Source organism: Enhydra lutris, unplaced genomic scaffold, assembly GCF_002288905.1.
Source record: "Enhydra lutris kenyoni isolate GAN:26980312 unplaced genomic scaffold, ASM228890v2 scaffoldscaffold91, whole genome shotgun sequence".
Classification (NCBI taxonomy): Eukaryota; Metazoa; Chordata; class Mammalia; order Carnivora; family Mustelidae; genus Enhydra; species Enhydra lutris.
This window is the reverse complement of record NW_019154175.1, coordinates 3191179-3215459: the sequence shown is the minus strand read 5'-3', so window position 1 is coordinate 3215459 and position 24281 is coordinate 3191179. Positions and strand designations below refer to the sequence as shown.

Below are 24281 nucleotides of genomic sequence, written 5' to 3'. Positions count from 1 at the left end.
TGTGTCTCAGTATCACTTTAATTACAGTATTTACACACACCATTTTGTATTCTGAAATAAAATCCACCCAGTCTTCCTATCTCTGGAAAGTTCTATTTCCAACCGTCATTGAAACCAGGATCCCTGCTCACCCCTCTGGAAAAAAAACAAAAATGCAAATAAGAACCTGGGCCACCTAGAGGCGGCGGCTTGTGATGAAGGTCCTCTGGAGTTGTCGAGGGGACCTGACTACATGGGGGTGCAGAGCAGTGAGGGTGTGGGGTGGGGGAAGCAGAGACAGAAAGGATTCTGCTGGGAGACTGAGTCCACAGCTCAGCCCAGGAGTCAGGGGGAGGAAGGAGGAAGCCATCCAGATCAGAGGATAAGGCCAGGACCCAGCCTCCAAGCAAGGGGCTTCCTCAGAGATGCACAGGTCAAGAGGCTTGGCTCAAAGATCTGGTCCCATGTTCCCGTTCACTCGGACCCACAGGGGAAACCGAGGCCCAGGATGAGACTCTGTGAGCCCCAGAGAGATAAGGACTGAGCCATTCCCTCTCACTCATTTGTCCCCAAAGGTAGGAATGCACGTGTCCATGCACCCTTACTCTGTCTCCCCAAACAGACACAAGACATTGTTCAAAACTTGGAGCCTCCTTCCAGGCTCAGCCGGAAAACAGTGCAGGCTTCTGTACGTAGATGTGGGAGTAGAAGGTGTGGAGCTCAGGGGAGCCTGGAGAGCAGGAGGGAAGCCAGCGCCTGAATCCACAGTTGACTTGGCATGGGCATAAGGGAGACAGTTTAAGACAACAAGTCTTGCTGGTTATATCATTACAAAGGACTGGGTACACTGGGTTGCTCTGGTTTCCCTAAATTGGAGAAGACAGACATGAGGAAGAAACAGGAAAAGGCAAAGCCTCCTGGGAGGAAACTGTAGCCCAGAAAAGCCCATGCTTCCCCTGTGGGTTCTTTCAATAAGGCAGAGAGAAGGGAAAGGGAAGCTCATGTGTGAACAATGCAAGATCGTCCCCTCCTCCCCCCAACCCTGGGAGCTTCTCTGCACTTTGGAATTTTCCCCTCACACCTTTGCTCAAAGTAGACCAGATTCTAGGCTTAGTGAGCTGAACGTGGAAAAGGCAGGGGTCACCTCCCGGTCCCCCAGGGGGAAAGAACCCCTCAGCCTGGTGCAGTGCGGGGCCCCAGGAACGGCCTCCAAGGGTGTGTGCGACAGGAAAGGGTAGAATGTAAGGGATGGTAGCTCCAGCATCGAGGCAGCCTGTTGTCAGGTGCAGGGAGGGGCTCCTTCCCCAGACCCTGCCCAGCCTCGCCCCACCCAGCCGAGTCACAATTCCGTGTCAGCCACCATGTGTTGTCTTGCTGAATGGCCGTTTCTGGATGTGGCCTGGCCGGTGCCGTTCTCCTGAGCCCCTCGGTTCACACTGGCCTTTCCCTGAGCCTCAGGGGAGGACCCAGGGCCTGAGCTATAGCCCTGGCCTCCACCGTTCTCCGTGTAATAAGGGTCTTCGCCCTAGACAGTGTATAAATAAAGGAGCATTATCTGGTAAGCAGGGGAGTGAGGTGGGGATGAAGGTAGGGGGAGGGACAGAGGGGGGGTTGCAGCTGCATGTGCAGACTCCTTCCTTCCTGAAGAGCAGTCAGGGTTCCAGCTCCTAGAGGAGAAAGGACAGAGGAGAGGCACCACACCGTGCCACCACGACTCAATCACCAGCTCCCGCCAGCAACCAGGCAGTCCCCAGGACGGGATAACCTCCCCAGAGTAGGGAGCAGGCTGAGGCCAAGAGTCAAACCCCAGCCTTGTCTCCCTCGTCCAGAACACTTCAAGAGTAGATTTTCCTACTCTGTGTCCCCTTCTTGTGAGCTGGATGGGACTCATGGGCACTTAATATGCATGCAAATAAGTGTGGCTGATTTAGCAGCCTGTTCTGGTCATACCCAGCTAAACTATGCCAGGCAAAATCAGAAACAGGTGACAGGAGCCCTCCACTGCCCCAGTGAGCAGGTGGGCTGACCCCCCTAGGGCCCCCTCCCTAATCTGTTCCATATCACTCAGCCTCATCCACTGACACGGTAATGTGCGTGAATGCACATCCACACGTGAGGGCACAGAAGTACCTTTTCTGGGATTTCTCCTCCCCCCACTTCATGACATTTGTGGACTGCCCCAGAAGGCCACTATCTTCCTCATTTTCTTCGCCCTAGACCCGCAAACTGACCAGCCTTTCTCCTGTGGGGCTCCAGCTACGGCGGTTCATCAGGAAATAGCCAGTGGTTCCCAAGATAGCCAGCAGGATCCCTGAGGTGACCAGTGCAATCAGGGTCTTGCGGGAATAGCTCTGGTGGCTCCCAACATCTTGTTCAGTGAAGCCACGGATCCCCAGCTGGAAGGGAAGACACAGAAAAGACAGACCGTCCCATGTGGGATGTGAGTTCTGGAGCCCACGCTAGACCGAAGAGTAGAGAAACACAAGACTTTGACCTCAGGGATTTTTCAAAACAGGATTTAAGACTGATATCTCTTGATCAAGCTGCACCGTAAAATTTTGGTTCAGGCACAGAAAGGTAAAGACTGTCAGGGAAGGATGGAGAGATAGGAAAGACGGATCTAGAAAAGGGAATTGCTTTCTCCCCTACTTGAGTGAATTCCCCTGACCCAGTTCTCCCTCTGAGAATTCCCATCATCTTCGAGAACTTACCTTTTCCAGGTCAGTCTGGTGCTTCTGCAGAAGCTGGAACTTACTGGAACGTTCTAGAATTAGAAACAGGGGCTGCTGAATCTAGAAGCTGGAAGAGCTGTGCCCTCCTAGGATGTTCTAGATGACGGTCTGATGGCCAGGATGGTCCATCTCAGGAGAGCCTCTCCCATAGTTAGCTCTTCTCCCTAGCACCTGTGCTCTTTAAGCTCAAATACTAGATTTCTATTCAGGAACCTCGAACTTCAGCCCCACTCCCCCTCTAGACCCCAATACAGAGGCACCCCTTACCTGTTCTGTTGGCCAAGACCAGCAGCAGGCAGTGAGGGCTCACTTCAGACTGGGCCAGGAGCAAGGAGCACACCCCGGCCCCAGCCTCAGCCTGCTCCTTCTCACATAGCACTTGGGTCAGTTTCTCTTCATTGTCCTTCTTAAAGTCCTCCTGGGAAGACAGAAAGAAATGGCAACCAGAAGAAGAAGTTACCCCGAACTGCATCCGGAGTGTCAGGAAACAATCCTGATTAAAGTCACACTGTTACTCTCTAAATAGGAAGGACCCTTTCTTCTCCCTACAATTATAACTAGAGAAAAAAAAAAATCCTGTGAACTGTATACGTGGAAAAATCTAATCAGAAAAAAACCTCCAGAATTTCGCAGTACCAAAACATCTATGATTCGGTGTCGCAGGTGGCACTGTAAGGGGGCCGGGGACGAGTTCAGGGAACATTATTAAGGACCGTCCCTGCACACTTATAGTATTTCCAATTAAATTCAGAAGAAATTGCCAATACCAGAAAATAGGAACAGGGTGTTACTGACCAAGAGAAAAATCGTTTGTTTCAAGGTTACAACAGCCCCAAATGTTGGAGGAAAACCCCAGGGAAGTGAGGAAGTACAAATCTCTGGCTACAGAGTCAGTGGCATCCGCGGGCCCTTCCCTCCTACCCCGCAGGGGGCTCGCCGAGAGCCCGAGTCAGACTGAAACCGAGTTTTTCCACCACCCCCTTTTCCTCATTAGCAGCATGGAGCCTAGTTGTCCATGAGGTTCACAGATTTCTCCGGGTTGCGGGTTGGACTCTCGGACCCAGGAACCCAGCCCCCTGAAGACACATCCTCATGATTCTTGGGCAGCTGAGTCCCGGGATGGGGATGAATCGCAAACACTGGCTGTGCCCTTCCAACTCCCTGTTCCCGCTCATCCCGGGGCGGGGGGGCGCTCCAGCAGCCTCCGTCAGGGCGCCCCCCACCCCGCCCCCCACAGGAAAGGAACCGAAACCAAGACTCTCTGCTCCGTCCGGAAGGCAGATGGCGAGGAGGAAATGCCTGAGCAGCTCCGACAGCTTTCCTGTTCGGGGGAAAGCTGCGGGCGCGTGTGAGGGGCGTCCGCGCCGAGCCTCCGCGGAGGGGCGCGCTTCCTGTTTGTGGGGCCGCGCCGCGCCTTGGGGCCCTCCGGGCTTGGAAGGCAGCCTGGGTATTTTCCTAGTGTGGCGGTCCGCGGCAGGAAAACCCAGGCTCCTTTGCTCCTGCACAAAGCAAAGTCGGGATTGGATCGAGGCCCCAGCTTTCTTCCCTCAGCTGGAATTAAGGGAGTCGAGAAGGAGCTCCCTGGGCTCGAATGAGGCCTGAAGAGCGGCGCCAGCTCACCTCCAGGTCTCAGAGAGAGGAGTCCAGAGGGAGCCTCAAGAGGCCCTCAAGAGCCAAGGTCACAGAAAAATGAAGTCTCGGGCAACTACTGTTTCACCCCTGAGGCAAAGGTCTTTCAGGAAATACTTGGATAGAGGCTCTGTTTCTGGAAAAATCTGGTTCTTACAAAGAGCATCTGCTGTGGGCAGTCTGGACTCGGTTGGATGTGGTCAGCGGTCTCCTTCTTCTCTAGGCCCCTTTCTCTTCGGGGAGCCTTCTGTTGCTCCCCTGTGAGCGCCACACCCTCCCCAACCATGCCTTCTGGATGAGGAGGACGGAAGTCCTGCCCTGGGTGACTCCGGGCTTCTGGAGTCTCTGGTTGAGGTACGTCTCCTGCCTGAGAGAGGGAGAGGGACAAGGGCTCCTGCACAATCTAGACAAAGCCACACAAAATGGCACAAACTTCCTCAAACCACAGAATCTTAAGAAGCTGCACCTCAACCATAGTCACCTCTTCTGACACGTGGGAAGCCCGGATTGTAAGACGCTGTGCGAAAATCTCTGCATGTGTATCCAATGTGTGGTGGGGTGGTGGTGGGGGGAGGGCAGCTATGAACTCCCCAGGGTCGGGACTCTCAGTCTGCGTGCCTGGCTGTGAACATACATGACGTTTACTACGTCTCCGGCGCTGCTCAGTGCTTTACATGTACTGACTCATTTAGGCTTTGCATAACCCTCTGCGACGGGTGTTATCATCCTCTCCGTTTGACAGATGAAGAAACTGAGGGACAAAGAGACAGGTGACAGAGCTAGTTCCATGGTAGGCATCACAACAAAGGGACGGCTAAAGTGCTTGGACATTCAGAGGAGGGTGAGCACACATCAGGTCTGGGGTTAGCAGAAATGTGACAAAGTAAGCCTTAGAGAATGCGGAAACTGTGCTGGAGAATCTGGTAGGGACAGGCCTTCGGATGGCGCGGTGGGGGGTGGGGTACCACAAGGGAAGCCCAAGTGTGTGAGAGCCTGTGACCTTCACAACCTTGGCTATGAGAAGATGGAAGGACACCGCCTTCTCCTTCGGATTCCCCATCTTTCAAGACTCCCACCTCCTCCATGAAGTGGTCCTATCTTGCGTAGCCTAGGCATCAACCTTGCCTGTGCTATTGACTAGGTTCTTTGCAAGTCATGCAACTAGTCTGAGTGTGAGTTTCCTCAGCTGAAGACTGAGTTGTGACCAAGGAGATGTTGTAGGAAGAGCAGCGCACGAAGTGTGTAGAACCTAAGGGGGCACTGGACAAACCGCATAGTATGGTTACTATTCATAACAGCAACACTATGCACACCCTAGCCCCCAGAATCCACACTTTGAGGTTTGATTTTATTCTGCCTTACGGTCAGAGTCATTTCACTCTGGCTAGACTGTAAGTCTCCTTAATTGGGGGAGTGGGTGTACATTACATAATTCCATCATTTTGAACCCAGGCTGCCCTAAGCATAGCACCAAGCAAACAAAAGAACTCACTGAATTGTTGTTCAACTTAAGGTCCCAACTGGTTTGGCCTCCACACAGGGTCCCTCCACCCTTTGCTTAGTTTCTTGGACTAAATTCAAGGGAATAACAGCGGCCGGCCTCCCACTTTGGAGTCCAGCAGCATCAGTGGATTGTGTCGGGGCCCGGAGAGGAGCAGGTGGATCCTGAACAAAGCACAATGCTTCTCCGGAAGCTTGAAATAAACATCCTCCCCCCAGAGAGGCTGTGGGCAGATATCATGGGAGAGTGGGTAGGAGGAAGCCACAGCCTTTGCCATTTTGCTCATGAGAATCAGATTTGTGAGCCCCTAGCCACATCTGCTCACACATGGTACTCTGCAAAAATAATACGGACAATAATAAAGCCATCTAACCTTTCCTGGGTAGCATATCCTCAAACTCTGCCAAGACTTCTAACATGTTAAAGAAGCATGTTAAGCACTGGAGTGGGGAGGAGAGGGACAGGTATTTTTCTAAATGAGCCTTAAGGTTTTTCCTAGTTCTGAGATTTTAGAATCAATTCTCATTCTCTCTCTCTCTCTCTCCCACTTTATTCGGGTGTGAGTTTGACATTGGAGGCAAAACCTTGTTTTCTTTTAGAGACTAGAGTGAAGGGCCTGCTACAAGTCACACAACAAGGGGCCAGCGGGCCAAGGGCAAGGAGTTAGGCTGTCTCTAGATCTCAGGCTCTCTGCAAGAGACACACTGTCGGAGCACCTGGGTGTCTCAGTTGGTTAAGGAACTGCCTTTGGCTAGGGTCATGATCCCAGGGTCCTGAGATTGAGCCCCACATCGGGCTCCCTGCTCAGTGGGGAGCCTGCATCTCTTTCTCCCTCTGTTACTCTGCCTGCTTCTGCTCTCTCACTCTCTGTCAAATAAATAAATTAAAAAAAAACCTATAAAATTCTTTAAAAAAAAGACACACACACACACACACACACACACACACACACACACACACTGTCTTCATCTGTCCTCCATCTGTAAGTTATTTTTTTCTGCATGGAAACTGACCTTTAGTGTTTGGGCAGAGGGCAAGGAAGGCGTGGGCTGGGGGAGATGATCTGGAGGCTGGAAGCAAACTGCCTTCGATGGAGTCAATGTGACAGAATAAGGGTGATGTGAGCTGGCTGAGTAGGTACAGCCTCAGCATAGAAACACATGTGGCTTGGAAGAAAGAAAGGTAGTTCTCAAAAACAAATTCCTGGGCAAATGGCTTGAATAGAGATTTCGCCAAAGAGGATATGCAAATGGCCAGTAAGCACATGGAAAGATGTTCAGCATCACCAATCATCAGGAAATGCCCATCAAAATCCCAAGGAGATACCAGCTCCTGCTCATTGGGATGGTTACTGTATAAAAAAACACAATAAATGTTGGTGAGGATGTGGACATATTGGAACTCTGGTGCTCTGTTGGTGAGAATGCAAAACAGTGCAGCTGCTGTGGAAAATAGTATGGCGAGTCTTAGAAGACTTAAAAATAGATTTACCATATAATGCAGCAATTCTACTTCCAAGTATCTACCCAAAAGAAACGAAATCAGAGTGTTAAAGAGATATTTGTACACCCACGTCCACAACAGCATTATTCACCGTGGTAAAAGGTGGAAGCAATCTCAGAATTCTTCGGTAGATGCAAGGATCCACAAAATGTGGTCTATACGAACAATGGAATATTCTTCAGCCTTGAAAGGGAAGAAATTCTGACACTTGAGGAGATGATGCTAAGTGAGAAAGGCCAGTCACAAAAATATAAAAGCTGTATGACTCCCCTCTCGTGAAGTACCCAGAGTCATCAAATTCATAGAGACGGAAAGTAGAATAATGGTGGCCAGGACCTAGGAGGTGGGGGGATGGGAAATGGTTTCATGTGTGTAGAGTTTCAGCTCTGGATGATGAAGAGTTCTGGAGATGGCACAACAATGTGAATGTTCTTAATACCACCTAATACCACGAACAGTATGTGGATTTACGAATGGGTAAGGTGGTATGTTTTATGTTATGTGTACTTTGCCACCACTAAAAATTTTCTTGGTGGATTCCCCCTGGATAAACGGGTATAGTCTAAGAGAACAAAGTCATCTCACATTTTGGTAAGTATTTGGGAAACCATAACCACAAAAACTAAATTGCCCTGGCGCCGTGGCAGAGAGAATGAAAGTCAGACTCGGAGTGACAGGGGCTGCTAATGAGGACCTGAAGATGGGGTAGCAGGTGCTTGAGAAGAGCTTCCCTCCCCCAGCTGGTAGAGGTGATTTCTGTCTAAAGGTGAGGCTGGGGAGCAAAAGGAGAGTGGCTGAGAAATAAGTGTCTGCAGACACATGGACAGAAGATAGGCCTGTCTGATACACACAGTGAGCACTGCCAGGTCAGATCCTCCGTGTGGCCCAGTGCAGAGCGAGCGTCTGGAGGGCTGAGAATAGGCATCTGTAGTTCTGTCATGGGCAACACTACCCCTGATGCAGGAGCAGCCAACATGACCCAAGTACTCAAGGACACGATGCTACGGGAATTCAAGTCCTTCATGCTTCTCATTAGGCTGCGACTAGGACTTGAGTTTCCCACGGTTAGAACCAGTGCCTTGAGGCCCTCTGATGCTAAGAGTACAAATGCAACCCAAGGAAAAGGAGCAGGCACCATGCCGCTCACAGCCCCCGGAACAGACTGATCATAGACAAGCGCGCACTGGGACTCAAGGAAAAGGAATCTGAAACACAGTCGGGAACTTTGGCCCAAGATTCTGAGCAAGGATTGCTGACTGGGGAAAAGTTACCTTGGAGAGCTTAGGAGGTACTGCTGCTTAGGGGCTGGGGCAGAGGAGCCCTCAGGAAGAAAGGGGGACCAGCAGTGGCAAAGGGACCAGGGAACCGGTAGCAGGATTGGGTGCTACCATAGCGCTCATTCATCATGAGCGGCTCAGAAGCCTTCCTCAGGATGCCAGAGGGCTTGCTGCCTTTCCTCATCCCTACACAGAGCCTCCCCAGATCTCAGAAGGGAGCACAGACCTTCTCAGCTGTGGCCTGAATAGACGAGACAGTAAAGAATACAGAGAGAAAGCAACCACGGCACAGTAAGAGGGGTTGTTTCTGGAGTAGCAATAAGTTTCCGGCACTTGTCTTGAATGATGACCCTAGTTAAATGTGAACCTCAAAGAGCAATGGACAGGGGCGCCTGGGTGGCTCAGTGGGTTAAAGCCTCTGCCTTTAGCTCAGGTCATGATCCCAGCGTCCTGGGATTGAGCCCTGAATCAGGCTCTCTGCTCGGCAGGGAGCCTGCTTCCCCCCTCCTTTCTGCCTGCCTCTCTGCCTGCTTGTGATCTCTGTCTGTTAAATAAATAAATAAATAAATCTTAAGAAAAAAAAAGAGCAATGGACAGATGCTTAGAATGCTCGGCAATTAGTTCTAAATCAGTGGGACAAAGAAGCAGCATTCTGGCATAGGAAAATAAGTGCTTAACCAGGACATTACACACACACACACACACACACACACACACACACACACAAAGGATTTGGCAATTTTTAAAAAATAAGTAGAGTTGAAAATCAGTATCAGAAACAGAGTATTACCTGTACATTGTACATTCATGTTTAAGTTCACTATTTTGCAAATTGCACTTGTTAGTCTATTGTGTGAACTTGTGTCTTTGCAATTCCCATTGTTTTTAAAAGTCCTAGGCTAAATAAAGACCTTAGGTATAATTTTAAAAGATCTGTGAGTCAGAATGACCCAACTGATAATCACAGGTAAAACAGGGGTAGTTAGAATGGACAAAATAACTAACCAAATGTTTTCTACAGACTACAGTCCACCCAGGTCTTTTCCAATCTATGCAATCACACACCACATACATGGCTCCCTTAAGTGGATTCCCAACCAGTAAGGAAATGTTTTTTCCTACAAGTTAATAGGAAGAGTCCTGTCATTCCATTCTTTGTTGAGGAAATTTTAACTGTCAGGAAAGATTACTGAAACAAAGCAAGGACGTCTGCTATCACCATTAAAAGTTAATGCGTACTGTATAGTCTTACCAATGCAATAAGACATGAAACTGAAACAAAGTGTAACTACTAAGAGGGAGGAGAAAAACAGTGTACAGTGCTAGGTAACATGACAGCTGGCCTTACAAACAAAATGAATCAACTAGAAAGCTCTTTAAGTAACAAGTAAGTTAAAGAAAATGGCTAAACCCAAGATAAATTTCAGAACTCAACTTTCTAATATACCACCAGTGATCAATTAGAATAGTTAATGGGGAATCTATATTATAGATAACTTTAAAAAGTTCATAAAACCTACAGGGAAAAAACATAGCTTTTAGTTTTTAAAAACTAAAAAGTCAATATGTTGAACAATACAAGAGTAGACCAGAAAAATACAGAGGGATTTATAGTGGCTCCAATGAAAAAAATTTTCTTAAATTTTGGCAAGATGTTTCTGAAGTTTTTCTAAAAGAATAGACAAAAAATACATTTTTATTTACAGTGTAGTGAGCAATGAACTGCCTAGATGGATATTAAAAGTACTATAATGTAAAAGGACGATAATTTTTAAAAATTTAAATAAGCAAGAAAGACAAATCAAACAAATAAAATATCTCTGAAGAATATGCCCTGGTACATATAAAAACTTAATAGAAGCTTAAAAAAAAAAAAAAGAAAACAAACCAGCATTCCAATCAACAATAGAGGGGATCATTCAATAAACGTTAGGAAAATCAGTTACATGGAAAATACAGCATTACAGCATAAAGACATTCTATACTGATTAAAACATTATTTGTCAATTATAGTAATAAAATGGTATTTTAAGTTACTGGTTTATGTTTCAACATAAAAGTAAACTTAAATCTTGACAATGTACGTATTCAATGTACTCAAGAGGAGGGAAAAAGTTAACTAAATTTAAATAAAATTGTTTTTGCCTTCTTTGCCCACCAGAGGGGGCCTCTTACTCCCTAAACCCAAAGCTCAGTATTGAAAAGTGCCTGACCAAGCTAAATTCTCCCCATCCCACCAAAGTCTCATCCAGTCCAAGATGGCTTAAGGATGTTCAGAAAGGATTATGGAAGAAGAGGGAGGAGGAAAGGATAGAGGTGAGATGGAGGGGAGTTTGACTTACACAGCTGGAGGTCTCATTTAGCTCTAGGCAGATACCTTGGGTCAATTTCACTTCCTTGACTTGGGAACATTTGATTTCTCCCTGTATTAAAACAAAAACAAAGTAAATAAGCCAGTATCTTTGCCCCCCATTCTCCCTCCCCCTACCTCTTTTCCAGTTTAATTTCTGTGAGGTACTCTTTTAAGGGGTTTTAGGAAAAAGGAAATTTAAAGATGTTAGGGGACTAGAGCTATATAATGGTGTTCCTCCCTTCCTCTGTCTCACTCCCATCCCCATCAGATAGTCAAAACTTGTGTTACTAGCCCAGGCTTGCCAGCAAGTAGCTATTTGCAGTCTTGGTAAACATTAGCTTGGATGGTACAGAAAAGGAAGAGGGGAAGAACTTTACCCACTGGGCTGTTTTCCCTGCAATGGATTATATACTTGCAAGTAAGGCCCTGTAAGCAAACAGATAATGGGGTGGCCAGGCAGAACCTGGTGACATTCTTTTTCCTCTTGGCCCCTAGGACTCTCCAGATTCCTCATCTGGTTCCTTTAAAAACAGAAACCCAGACAGGTTCCTCATGCCTGCCTTCAGGCTCCACGCCCCCATGTTTTCTCCCCTTCCCACTGAAAGCTGTTGACAACCACGGACCCCAACACTGAGCCCATCATCCCTGGTCTGCCCAGTTCTTCACGGCTTCTCTATTCCTGGCATACTGTCAAACCCTCTCACATGCAGGAAATGGTAGTTGTCCTAAACATTTTTGGAAAAGTCACCCCATTAAATGGAATATGGTTTCCAAATATGCCCAAAGGGAGATGGTGCCCTGGTCAAAGCCCAGACCAAGGGTAGGAGCAAGAACCACAGAAGACCTCCAAGAATCCCCCCCTGACTTTCTACTCCCTAGAGATGCAACACCCACAGTATAGATCAGCTACCTGTCTCTACTCCTCTCTTCCCTGTCTATCCTTTCCAGCAATATTTAAGCTGCCTATCTTCTTTAAAAATATATATATATTATTTATTTATTTAGAGAGACAGAAAGAGAGCATTGAGGAGGGGGAGGGGCAGATGGAGAGGGAGAGAGAATCTCCAGTCAACTCCTTGCTGAACACAGAGCCCAACATGGGGGTCGATCCCACAGTCCCAAGGTCATGACCTGACCCGAAATCAAGAGTTGGATGCTTAACTCACCAAGCCACCCAGGCGCCCCTAAGCTGCATATTTTCCTTATTAATTGGTACATGAACCAAATCTCACTGGTTGGGATGAAAAGAGGTTGACAAGAAGAGAGGGTCTGCATAAATATGAAGTGAGGGGGCAATCTGCCACTTTTGGCCCAATTCACCCACCTTGATGATACTTAGGGTAAGAGAAAAGGATGTATAGTATTCAGTGGGGGATGTCACAAGGCTGGTGCTATTGTATGGAGGATCCGAAACATTTCCAGGTGGGAGTCTGGACTGCAAGGTCATAGCTGAAGTTGAAAAGTTGGTGGGGATAGAAGTTACTGTAATAGCTAAAGAGGTCTGTGACTGGACGGTAGAGTTCATGGTCCCAGACACTGGGATGATCTCAGAGGTAGATGTGATGTTGACTGTAGTCTCTGAAATAGACAAAAACACAAGTGTACATGTGCACATGTTTGCATAAACACACACACACACACACCCCTACACACATCTCAGTTCACCATCTTGAATTAAAACCTTATAGAGAATGATACTGGCATGGACTTCCCAGAAAAGGGAATTTGGGAAGTTAAGAGCTACTTCGTGTCCTAATCCTTACCAAACTGATTTCAAGCCAGCTGTTGGAACCACAGCTATAATTGAGAATATTACTAGAGATTCTTTTGGGATTCTAACACTGAACTGGATTCTGATCTACCCTAAAGAAGTCAAAAAGCACTTTGAACCTGAAGAGATTAGAGATTTCTAGGGAGTTCTCATCTGATCCTTATTTCATCACTAACCTGAACTCAGCACAAGAGCAGAGTACAAGGCGAATGACTGATCAGGATTAGCTGCCAAAGCTGCCCGAGAGCAAGCTGTCACTATAGGAGAATCAACAGGAACTTACTTCAGGGTCCCCTAAGCATGATGCACAAATCGTATTTCATGGGGCTTGTATATTTCCATTTATGGGGGAAAGCAGGCCTGGTGGTGCTCTACCAATATCCTAATGCTTTACCCAGGCACCAGCAGCATCCCTCTGGGGCCTGAGACAAGCAGTTTACCTGAGATGGCTGTTGTGGTCCCACCGGTGTCCCGAGAGACAGAGAGCAGGGTGGTATTTCCAAGAAGACTTTGTGTGGTGGTTTCCTGGTTGGATACATTTGCAGAAACAGCTGAAGTTAATTCTTGGGAGGTTGAATTTGTGGTAATAGAAGTTATGTTTTCCATAGTTGTGAACCCAGAGGCTATAAAGAAACAAGGAGGACAAGTCAGAACCTAAAATCATCCTGGAGCCTCATGACATCATGACATCAAGAATATCCTTCTGTACAGGTGACTAACTTCTCACTACTAGATTTTCCCTAGGAAAATAAGGAAGGAAAAGCTTGCATGCACCAAGTGTCTAATATGGTACTATTTATAGGAGGGAAAAGTGGAAAGCAACTAAATGAATTACAAAAGGATAAATGCTAGATGCATTTCACATACCATAATCATTACAAATAAAAAATTGTGGGAAAAAAAACTAAAGCCACATGAGAATACAAGGCAATGTTTGTAACATGTTAGATAAAATATAAAAATATCAAATTCTATCTGAATAAATATCACAGAGATCTAAACTATAGGAGAGGAAGTACCTTTATTTCCTTTTTAATGGGTCTTCCTCTCTTCTGTCACTCTCTATCCCCTTGAGTAATGCAGTCTTGGAATAATCACTAGAGTCATGCCATCTCTAGGCAACCCCCTTAAAAAGCTTCTCTCTATCTAAGGCTTTCCCACTCCCAAACTCCCTCCATTCTTTCCCTATGGTCTGCAAACCCATCCCCTCCTTGTCTTTTGTTGAGGAACTCAGTAGGCCACCCCCTGGCCCCAAGATTTCTTTCAAGAAGCTCTGACCTAGGAATCCGATAGTGGATGGATTAGAGAACCTAAGGCCTGGTTGCCCATCAAATGGGGTGGGAAGAAAGCGTAGTTCTGGCTCTGCCAGTAACCACGTAGCTTAATGCGTGTGCCTGTGTGTCTGTGTGTGTGTCTCAGTTTACCCATCTCAAGAGTAAGTGTCTTTCCCTCCATGGATTGTTGGGAAAATTAACGACAAATGTTGAATTGGTATGGCATACTGTTCCTGGATTTAATTATTCTCTGAAGATCTTCCTGAGGGTCCTTGCCCTTCCGTGTTTCCTGGGGCACCTCCCAGTGCCATCCTTACACCCAGGGAGGAAAACCCTCCTGACTGGACCCTGAGCTTTAAAGTCTATATTTTGTTCCTCCTCCTACTGCCCTGCCCCGAACCGTGAGGAGTCCAGGGACCCAACAGAGATGTACCCTCTCTTCTAGGTCATACAGTGGGGACCAGAACTCCTAGAACGTCTTGCCTAAATGGCTCTTTGCCCACTTGAGGATCTTCATGGGGCCTTTTCTCCCAGTCTGTCCTTCTGAGGGTGAATGCACCTCCAAGGCACGAGGGTGGCCAAGAGGTGGCTGTTTCAGGAAGAAGGGGGACACGTGAAGCGTGTGGGTGATGTGTGAGTCACTTGCATGCAAGATCCCCCACAATGTGTGCCAGATTTGTGGGGGGAAAGGCCAGAAGGACATGCTGGGGCCAAAGGCCACCTCTTCCTGCTCAGCCACACTGTGGCCTTGAATTCAGAGACCGACAGGGTCCCAAATTCAAAGTTGGCCTTCCAGAAGGTCATGAAGGTATGTTTTTCGAGGTAAGGGGCTAGAGGATATTTCATTTATAAGCTAACTGATAACTTGGGAGTACTTGGATATGACTGAGGGCCTCTATTCTACTCTTGGTTTGGGCTCTAGGAACGTTGGGGATGGACTTGGTACCCAGAGGTCAGCGTCCAGCAGCACCATCCTTAAGGAAAGACGCCTGAGGATCCCAGGCCACCCAAAGCTTATTTTTAAATTTTTCTGATTGAGATCTAGGTCTGTATTTTGGGGGGTTTCCAGGTAAATAGCAATGTAGAATGACACCTCTTCTTTCCCTCAGCATCCAGAGGGAAATTAGGGTTTTGTTTCATTGTAATTCACTTGGGGCCAAGAATGCTGCCCTTAAAAATGGTGAGCAGTCTCACCACATCTGCCACCCTCCCCACCTGCTACAAGTAGATTGATATGAATGGTGAGGACAGTAATCATATCTTAATACTATGTGCGGGTAAGCAGGAAGAAGTGATATTACCATCTCCATTTTAGAGATAAGGACCTGAAACACCAAGGTTTTGGCCAAGAGGGGAAGCCATAGTTTACATGGGGCAGAGAGCAATGGGGCCTCTGAGGTTTAGCGGACAGTTGAGTGGAAGGAGCAAGTCAGGGAGTCTGAACTGCTAAGAATCAGGATACATCCTCCCCGCCCTTCCAGACAGAAAAGAATGGGCTCCTATCGGGTCAGGTGGAAAGTGGGCTAATCAAGATAAAATACTTGGGGAAGCAGATCCAGTCTTCCCCTGCCCTTAGATAGGACCTGTTTAGCAATCTGCCCCTAAGGTATGAACTCACTGAAGGGGGCACGGGGTGGGGACACGTGGTCACTGAACCGAAGGATTGTCCTCCCCGGGTACCAATCCAAGGCACCGCTGGAACTCCCCCTTGACATCATCCTTCCTTCCCACCCTTTCCTCTTCTTCCTTCCAACACATCAATTCCTGGGAATCCTATCTGGCTTAGGCCAGCCCAGCCTGGCCCAGCCCTTTTCTCTTTCCAAAGAAAGCTGGGTCTGACTGAGGTGATGTCATGCTTTTGAATCCCCTCCCCCAGGGCCTCCTTCACCCAGACAAACAGTTTTGAACTTTTCCAGATGTGAGCAGAGACCTGCTGCTCATTCTGAGGACGGAGGTGTCTGTGCCAGATGAGTGAAGCAACCCGGGACCCAGGCCAGCTACTGACCGCTAGGGTCAGGCTCCCGGTGGCCACAGCCTCCTCTTGCCCCGTAAGATGGCCAAACTCTGAGCAACAGGTAGCAGGATCCATCAGTAAAGAGAATGAAAGCTCAACCTCAGAATCACGTCCCTGAGCCTGGAGTGGGCAGGGATGCCTGCTGAGAGCCTGGAGAAACAGATCAAAGATGGAGACCAGAAAGGCAAGGCTCAGTGACAGGGTACGTTGTGAGCTGGTGTAGAGAGAGAGATCACAGTGGTGGGGCCTTGGAAGCCAGTCCAACCGAGGGGCTGCAGCAGAGGAACTGGCCAGGAGGGAGCCTCGTGGTTTTCCAGCTTCTAAGGCTCCCATGAGAAGACTGCATCTCATAGGGATAAAACTTACACGAATCAAGCCCCAGGTCTCTTTATATCTCATCTTCCCACACACGTCCATGGCATTAAACCATCAAATCCTGAGCCTTCTTTATCTGAGCTTCCGTTCCCCCAACTCCATAAGGGAGTTACAGCAGCTAAGAGAGTTACAGCAGCTTACCAGTTAGATTCTAGGAGACAATCGTGAAAGCACCACCCCATTGCATTCTTGACCAGAACCTTCCAGAAACATAACACTTAGCCCCAACCCAACAGAGCATTTTAAAATTTACAATCAAACAGATTAAAATCAAACAAAAGTACAATTTAAAATCAAACAAAAGGCTATCTTCTGCTGTTTACTTCTGATTCTACCTTTATTAGCTATGTCTCCCTAAGCACCTGATTTGACTGTGGGTAACCTGTTTGATCTTGGGGCAAAGGGAGGAAACAAGGTATCAGGTAGTTAGCAAAATGAGGGTAAGAAGCCAAAATGGCCAAATAGAGGTCACGAAAGTCATGTAGTAAAAGTAATGCTTTTAACTTATAAGTACTTATTCTGAGGCGATTATTCTTGTTTTCCACATGGTTCTAACAAGCTTGGTTATCAGATATCCTAGCTAAAGCTAAAACTTAGAGACTCTTAGAAGCAATCAATAAAGAGAAACAACAGCTTATAAAAGAAGAAACAGAGATAAATGAAAAACAGACGTTAGTATTAAAACCCACACCAGTCTGGAATCATTTAGGGTAGGAGTCAATAAATACATACACCTTAATAAGCATGAACAAAGTCACTGAGTTGCACCATAACCAAATTATTTTCCTAATCCAACTGAGTCATAAAAGTTAAAGTCCTCTTTTTGAGGGGCACCCTAAGGAAGCAGGGGCCCAAGATAATTACATTTTTAAGAGATTTCTACCTACAAGTAAAATGGAGAATCTTTTCATCTTGAAAGAGGGTATACAATTCCTCTGATCCAGAAAACTCTGCTCCCTAACCAGCTAAATTCCCATGCTCTTGGAGACTATACTTGGTCTCGTTTTGTTTTGTTTTTTTAAGATTTTATTTATTTACTTATCTGAGAGGGAAAGAGAGAGAGAGAGAGAGAGCACAAGTGAGGGAAGGGCAGAGAGAGAGAGGGAAAAGCAGACTCTGCGCTGAGCAAGGATTCCATGACCACCGTGGGGCTTGATCCCAGGACCCCAAAATAATGACCCGAGCCCAAGGCAGACACTTAACTGACTGAGACACCCAGGTGCCTCTTGGTCTTGCTTTCCAAAGACCCTCTTAGGTTTAGTGGGGTTTTTTGCTGGTGTTTCCTGATCTCCTGGTCAGCAGGCTGCATCCCACCTTTCTGTTCCAATCCTGGCAGTTGGCTCCAGAAGGGTCTCTGGGAGGAATTCTTGGGTATCTCAGCCCACCAGGAGAGAGTACTGGGAAGAAGCAGCCTGCTGCCTCTACTGGGAAGCCCCAGCCTGTATTTCTTTTTTCTTTTCTTTACTTTTTTTTTTTAAGATTTTATTTATTTATTTGTCAGAGAGAGAGCACACACAAGCAGAGGGAGCTGCAGGCAGAGAGAGAGGGGGAAGCAGACTCCCCGTGGAGCAAGGAGCCCAATGTGGGGCTCGATCCCACAACTGTGGGATCAGGACCTGAGCCGAAGGCAGAGGCTTAACCACCTGAGCTACCCAGGTGCCCCTCAGCCTCTGTTTCTGAAGAGATAGTGAAGCCTCTGTGCAAAGGGTGGGCTCTGCCCTCAGACCGTATACCGAGGTTTCTTTTCCCCATGCTTGCTGTCAGGACTTGGGATGAGGGTTCCTCAACACTCTAGACCTTACCTGTGAAATGGGAATAAAAACCACCCCTACCTCCTAGTTGTTTTGAGCAGTAGAGGAGAGAAGGGGCATAAAGCAGTTAGCTCAGCTGGTAAATGCTCAAGAAATAGCGGTTATCTTTAGTCAGGGGCCCCTTCCTTCTGCTTCTCAGAGGCCTTCAGACATGTCTCTCTGCCACTTATCTGGCACAAAATCATATACGCTGCTTCCTGAGTATAGGTCTGGTCGCCTCAGTTACATTATTAATTTCTTTAGTGTCAGAAGCATCTCTTGGACTCATCGGTTCTACTCAGGGTGTGAAGCACGACCGTCTGAGCTCGGGAGAAGCCCTCAGATGGCAAGGTGCCCGTGGCAGGCATATTAACGCCCACCCGCTCTATGGAGAGCAGTCTCATTCAGGGCTCTAGTTGAAGAGGGAATTTTTTAAGTTAGGGAGCGACCCTGGGAGGATAAGCAAAATTAGGAGAGCTTTAGAAACCAAGTCTCATATGGTTGAGGGCTTGGAGTTATTTCATCAAGATCGGGGGTTGGCGAACAGCTGCTGGACCCAAACCGCCCACAGGCCGTTTGTTGTATGGCCAGTGAGCTAAGAAGGGCTTTTACATGTTTCAAGTGTTGTAACATAAAGCAGGGTAGAATATGCATCAGAGACAACATATGGCTTCCAGAGTCCACAATATTTACTATGTGGCTCTTGACAGAAAAAGTTTGCCAACCTCTGATCTAGAAAAGAAGAATCTGGGGAGGGAGAATAAATAACTTAATTTATTTAAGACTTTATTCAAGACTCATTTCACTTACTTAGTCACACTTATTTTTTGTCCTAAGCACCAGTGATGTATAAAGGACCATGCTTAGTGCTGTGGGGAGCACAGAACAAGAGAAGATTCCTTCCTGCGGTGTGGGGTGCGTGTCATGCCAAATTAAATAATCCCTGTCCTCAGGGAGTTTATCATCTAGTGGGGCCAGACAGATCCGTAAGGATTGTCAGGAAGAAAGATCACATTCGTTCTGTGCTCGTTCCAAGAATAGAATTAGATTAGAGGTTACTGAAGATCGGAGCGCCCGGGTGGCTCACTGGGTTAGGCTTCTGCCTTCGGGTCAGGTAAGGATCCTGGAGTCCCAGGATCAGCCCCACATAGGACTCCCTGCTCAGGGGGAGTCTGCTTCTCCCTTTCCCTCTGCTGCTCCCCCTGCTTGTGTGCTCTCTCTCTCTCTCAAATAAATAAAATCTTAAAAAAAAAAAGTTCCTGAAGATTAACAGATTCTAGTTAAGAAAAGAATTGAAAGTTAATGATTAGAAGATACAAGAAAGCTAACTTCATTGTAATACAAAAAAAAGCTGAAAACAACGTTTTATTATTGTTGTTGTCTGTTTTGTTTTGTTTTTAAATGGAATGAACTGGGGAAGTGCCACCCGCCTTTTCCGGGAGCAATGAGGAAGTGTCCTTGTTAGGTGTTTCATTGAGATTGGGCATCTTGGACTGGCACAAAGAACCCACCTGTCACCTTCCTACGGTTCCTCTGAATCGAAGCTGAGAAGTGAGCATAAACCAAGTGTCTGTGGCCTGGGGCTACCAGCGGGCTGGGACTCCCCTTTAACAGGAAAATAGCTGGTCTTGGCCCCCACCTACTCACCCTGGAACCCCAGGCTCCGAGCTTTCCCTGGGGGCCCACCGTTTCCCCCAGTCCCCTCTTCCTTCATTCTCCACTGACTCCTTTTCTGCAGCTCTGTGCCTCCCTGTCCTCAGGCTGCTGCTGTTCTCCTTGGTGCCAACCAAGTACCCAGTCCTTTCTTCCAGAGCACACTAATACCAGGCAAATGTGTGTCTATCAAAGGTTTGAGGCCTGGTGCCAGCTCACAGCCCAACCCAGAAGAGACAACGGCATAAGCTTGAACTCCTTAGACGTCACTGTGTTAAGCACCCCTGTCACACCAGAGAGTTTCTTCTTGAAGCAACTTTTCCACCCTTGGGCACCACTGTTTCTTTGGTGGTTCAGGGACCTCCCCTCCTCTCACTCTCTTCCTTCTGGCCTCTGGATCCCTGCAGCCTGTGTCTCTTGGGCCCATTAAACACAAAGTTCCACTTAATTTTTATCCTGCTCAGCATCTCAGTCTCCTGTCTGTCCCTGCATATCCAGGGCCTGTTTTGTTGGTTTTTTTTTTTCACCCAGGGATTCATTAAGGCATTTCTTTTCTTTTTTTTTTTTAATTTTTTTTTTTAAAGATTTTATTAATTTATTCGACAGACAGAGATCACAAGTAGGCAGAAAGGCAGGCAGAGAGCGGGGGGGAAGCAGGGTCCCTATGGAGCAGAGAGTCCGATGCGGGGCTCGATCCTAGGACCCTGAGATCATGACCTGAGCCAAAGATGGAGGCTTAACTCACTGAGCCACCCAGGAGCCCCAAGACATTTTCTTTAACAACGCCACTAGCCATCTAGAGATGCTGCTCTGCTCCAAGGTATCAGTTGTGGGTTCTTAGTGTCTTTTCCCCACAGATCAAGAAGAAGCAGACTTCCCAATTAAGCCAAAAGGCCTTTTCCTTCACATCCAAAGGGAAGCAGCTTGGTCTGGGATGGGGGTGGGCAGGCCACAGAGTACAGGTGCTATGAAGGACACCTCGGTCCACCCCTATTTGTGTGCAGCTCACTCCCCCAGGATGCATGCCCCTTTCTCCTCAGCAAAGTCAGGAGCCGTTGGGATGAAAAATCATAGATAATGTGTTTTTATTTCTTAGCTGAGAAGGGAAGAGAATGTTCTCATTAGAGAAGTCAAAATCCAGAAAAATAGGAAATTCTGCCCTGGCAACTCCGAGCGTTTTCTTTTGGAGGGTGGTGTTTTGTTCTTTTTCTACACCTTCACATTTTCACTTCCCCACACTCGGGACCATTTCGTGAGATCAGGCAACATTAACGAGAGAGGAAGGCCAGGCGCCCTCAGCGGAGCTGAGTAACCATCCAGCCTGAAAGTGAGCCCGGGCCCTCCTGCCCGGGCTCTAAAGGAAATCAGGCAGCGAGGCCTCACGAAGTGGAATTTGTTCCTCCTTTTAAAATTTGTTTTTGTAAGACTCTGCGCCCGAGTTTATCTGCTGCAGTTTGGCACTCTTTGCCCTGAGCTCTTGGGGACAAAAGACTCAGAGAAGCAAAGAGGTGAGGACAAGCGAGGAAGGAGGCCCAGGAAGTGGGGCCAAAGGGATAAGAACAAAGATGCCCGGGAGTGTTTTCTCAGTCAGACAGGAATGCTGCTGGGGACTCGCATTGGCAAAGGTGCTGCCAGCTGGACTGACCCTCCAAGGGGGACCACTGGGGGCCACTGAATTAGTCAGAGGTCCCCAAGGCTGCTCCTCCTCAGTTGCCATGTGGCAGAGATTCAAAGGGTGGAGTCCTCTCTCTTCTGGAAAATATCTGATAAAATTCTTTTCCCTTTTCTTTTTTCCCCTCTTACATGTAGCCCCAGACAGGATATGGGTGTGGGGTCAGCACGCACGAAGGACCCAAAGGAAGAAGAGGAATGTGAAGGGGCGGGACGGTGGGGGGGGGGTGTCCCTATGGCGAGAGGAAAGATAGGTCCTGGAGGTCTTGGAGGGAACAGATACCCTGAGCCTGACAAACGGGGTTTCCTAATCCCCTGAAAAGCTTCTCCTCCCAGCTGGTGGCATGGCAGTGCTACCTGGTGGCCTCTGAGCTCCCACTCTGACTCTGGTCACTGCCCAGAGCAGCCCGTCCTCAGCACGAGGAGTCTACTTTTGGTTGACTGTTGTGCCCATCGTTATGCCAACTTCTCATGGAGACAGAAAGACCTCCAGGAACAAAGCTCTCTGCCAGTGTACATGACACAAAACCCACCAACCCCTCAATGCCCTAAAATTTGCAGTAACAACACGAAATTCCTGCAATATTCCTCGGTTAGCATTTCAAGGTATGGTCACTCACTCATTTGTCCCACGATGTATACCAGGACAGAAAATGACTCCTGGCATTAAAAAAAACAAACAAACCCTAGAAAGTTCTCAGGGAAGACGTAAAGCTCCAGACTGGCCCAAGACATCTGGCAAGATCGCGAATAGGGGTCTATGCCCCAGCTGTCACCCCCAAAGCTGAGACAGGGGAATTCTCAGCATATCTGGCCCAGATTTTGCCAGAGTTCAGTCGCTCTCCCCACCTCCTGCTACGGGCCAAGGCAAGACTGAAACTGGCCAGCTGAGGAAATATAAAAAGGGTGGGCCTCACTCGGCCCGGGACCAGGTCATCACAAGCTGTGTAGCCAAAGGAGAGGGGAACATTTGATCAGCTGTTCATCAACTCCCCCCTGCTGGGAGGGCACCTTCTAGCACCCAGGGGAGTTCCCCAGTCTAGGACTTCATCAGCTCGGTGACAGCTTTTTTTCCTGCCCGACAGGTCCACGGCTGCCAAACTGGTCAACGCTGAGCCTAACTTAGAGCTTTCTCAAGCCCGGAGTTTCTCTCCAACTGGATGGGTGCAGAGGGGGACAGCAGAGGACAATGAGAGCAAAGGGGCCTAGCTGGCAGGCCCAGGTCACTCTGTGGGGCCCTGGTGGGTGGCCTTTCGGATGGAGGAAGAGTAGGGAGCCCTAGAGGGCTGGAATCAAAATCTTGAGCAAAAGGGAGAACAACCAACCAAGTTGAAGAGCTTCTACACACAATGAGATGAGATGGAGAACGTTATCTCCAAATGAAAGCAATTAAGAATAAATATTTATTGAGCGTCTATTACCTCTTCACCAAAGTGAGAGCAAGAGCTTAAGGAGTAGGGGCAAGTGTGGGTGAGTGGAAGGGCATCCACTAGGCTGCTAACCTATTCACTAGTTTTAGAACTTGGTGGGGGGTTGAGGGAGGGGGAAAAAAGCCCCCAAATGTAACAAGTCTCAGTTGGTGCCAGGGTTGGGGGTCCCAGGGGAGAAAGAGGCAGCACGCAGAACAGACTCCATCTGCCGCCAGCTTCTCTCCAGCGGATTGGGAGTGGGTGTGGGAAGAGGTAGTTGTAATTCAGCTTTCCCATCTTACAGGCAAGGATCGTTTCAAGGTCTGTTCTTCATTCCACACTCCCCTGGTCATCTAACTCAGCGGGACTCCTGGGCCTCCAGGGCTTCGGAGCCGGGGCCTCTTCCCAGGCTGGCCTCGATCCCGTTCCTTAAAGGTCCAATTCAGACTTGCCCTGTCCCGGTGGTCGAGCGGGCGCCTGCGCTTTTTCCCCAGCAGCCTCTCAGGCCTGGGCTTTCGGAATCAACTCCCAGACGCAAAACTTTCCTGCTTCTCCCCTCCCCTCTCCTGGCTCTGGCTCCAACTTTGCGCTCCGCACCTCTAGCCAAGCGAACACACTCTGGCATCTTCGAAGCATTTACTTTAGAAACAACTCCAAGGAGTCTCACAGCTCTGACTCCGGGAAGTCCAGGGCGCGCACCTTGGGGGAGCTGACCCTGGCGGCGGGGATCCCCCGCCCTGCCCGTCCACCCCGCCGCTTCCCAGGTGACGCGCCGCTCCCAGCGGGGCGCGGTTCAAAGGGCCCCGGTCGCGCCGGAGCCCGGAGCCGCCGTGGGCGTGGGGCGTGAGTGGGGGTCGGGGTCCCTTCCCCCCAGCGCCCCGGGGGCTCTGCGCGCTCGGCCGCGGGAGAGCGAGGACCCACCCCGGCCGCCCGAGCGCGCGGCGGGTACTCACGCAGCAGACTGAGCAGGCAGAGCGCGGTCCAGCCCCGCGGCATCCCGCGCCCAGCGCGGGCGCCCCTGCCGACCAGCATCCTTCCAGCGCCTCTCCGGAGAGATGCGCTCAGCCCGAGACGCGCTCGGCCCGCGGGACGCGCTGCCCCCGCCCTCCGCCCGGGAGCGGGGTGGGCGAGCTGACTTTTTCCCCTCCCCTCCCTCTTTATTCCTGGCAAGGCCGGCCCCTCTCCTTGGCCGCCACTACCGTGAGCGTCCCCGCTCAGTCCCACAGGCGGAGGACGTTAGCAGGGGCCGGGGTTGCCGCCGTGGAGGCCAAAAAAGGTGGAGGTTTGTGTGGGCCCCAGACGACTCGTTCAACTTTATATAGAGGCCCGTCTTAACTCCTTCAAGCTCAA

At 48.8% G+C, this 24281-nt stretch overlaps 1 protein-coding gene across 2 annotated transcripts; it reads right to left on the bottom strand.

The window, feature by feature from the left end:
• Positions 1 to 23963, bottom strand: LOC111162358 (CD34 molecule). 2 transcript variants are annotated; one of them, XM_022526726.1, is made up of 8 exons: positions 23885 to 23963; positions 13186 to 13368; positions 12299 to 12552; positions 10964 to 11044; positions 2979 to 3129; positions 2691 to 2743; positions 2211 to 2375; positions 1 to 1504 (listed from the first exon to the last, which is right to left on the bottom strand). In XM_022526726.1, exons 1-8 carry the CDS (start codon positions 23961 to 23963, stop codon positions 1319 to 1321), a joined length of 1152 nt encoding a protein of 383 aa, XP_022382434.1. In that variant the 3' UTR covers positions 1 to 1318. The 2 variants fall into 2 exon arrangements, with proteins under 2 accessions (XP_022382434.1, XP_022382435.1); XM_022526727.1 differs by having other exon boundaries at positions 1437 to 1646.
• Positions 23964 to 24281: the final 318 nt, after the last annotated feature.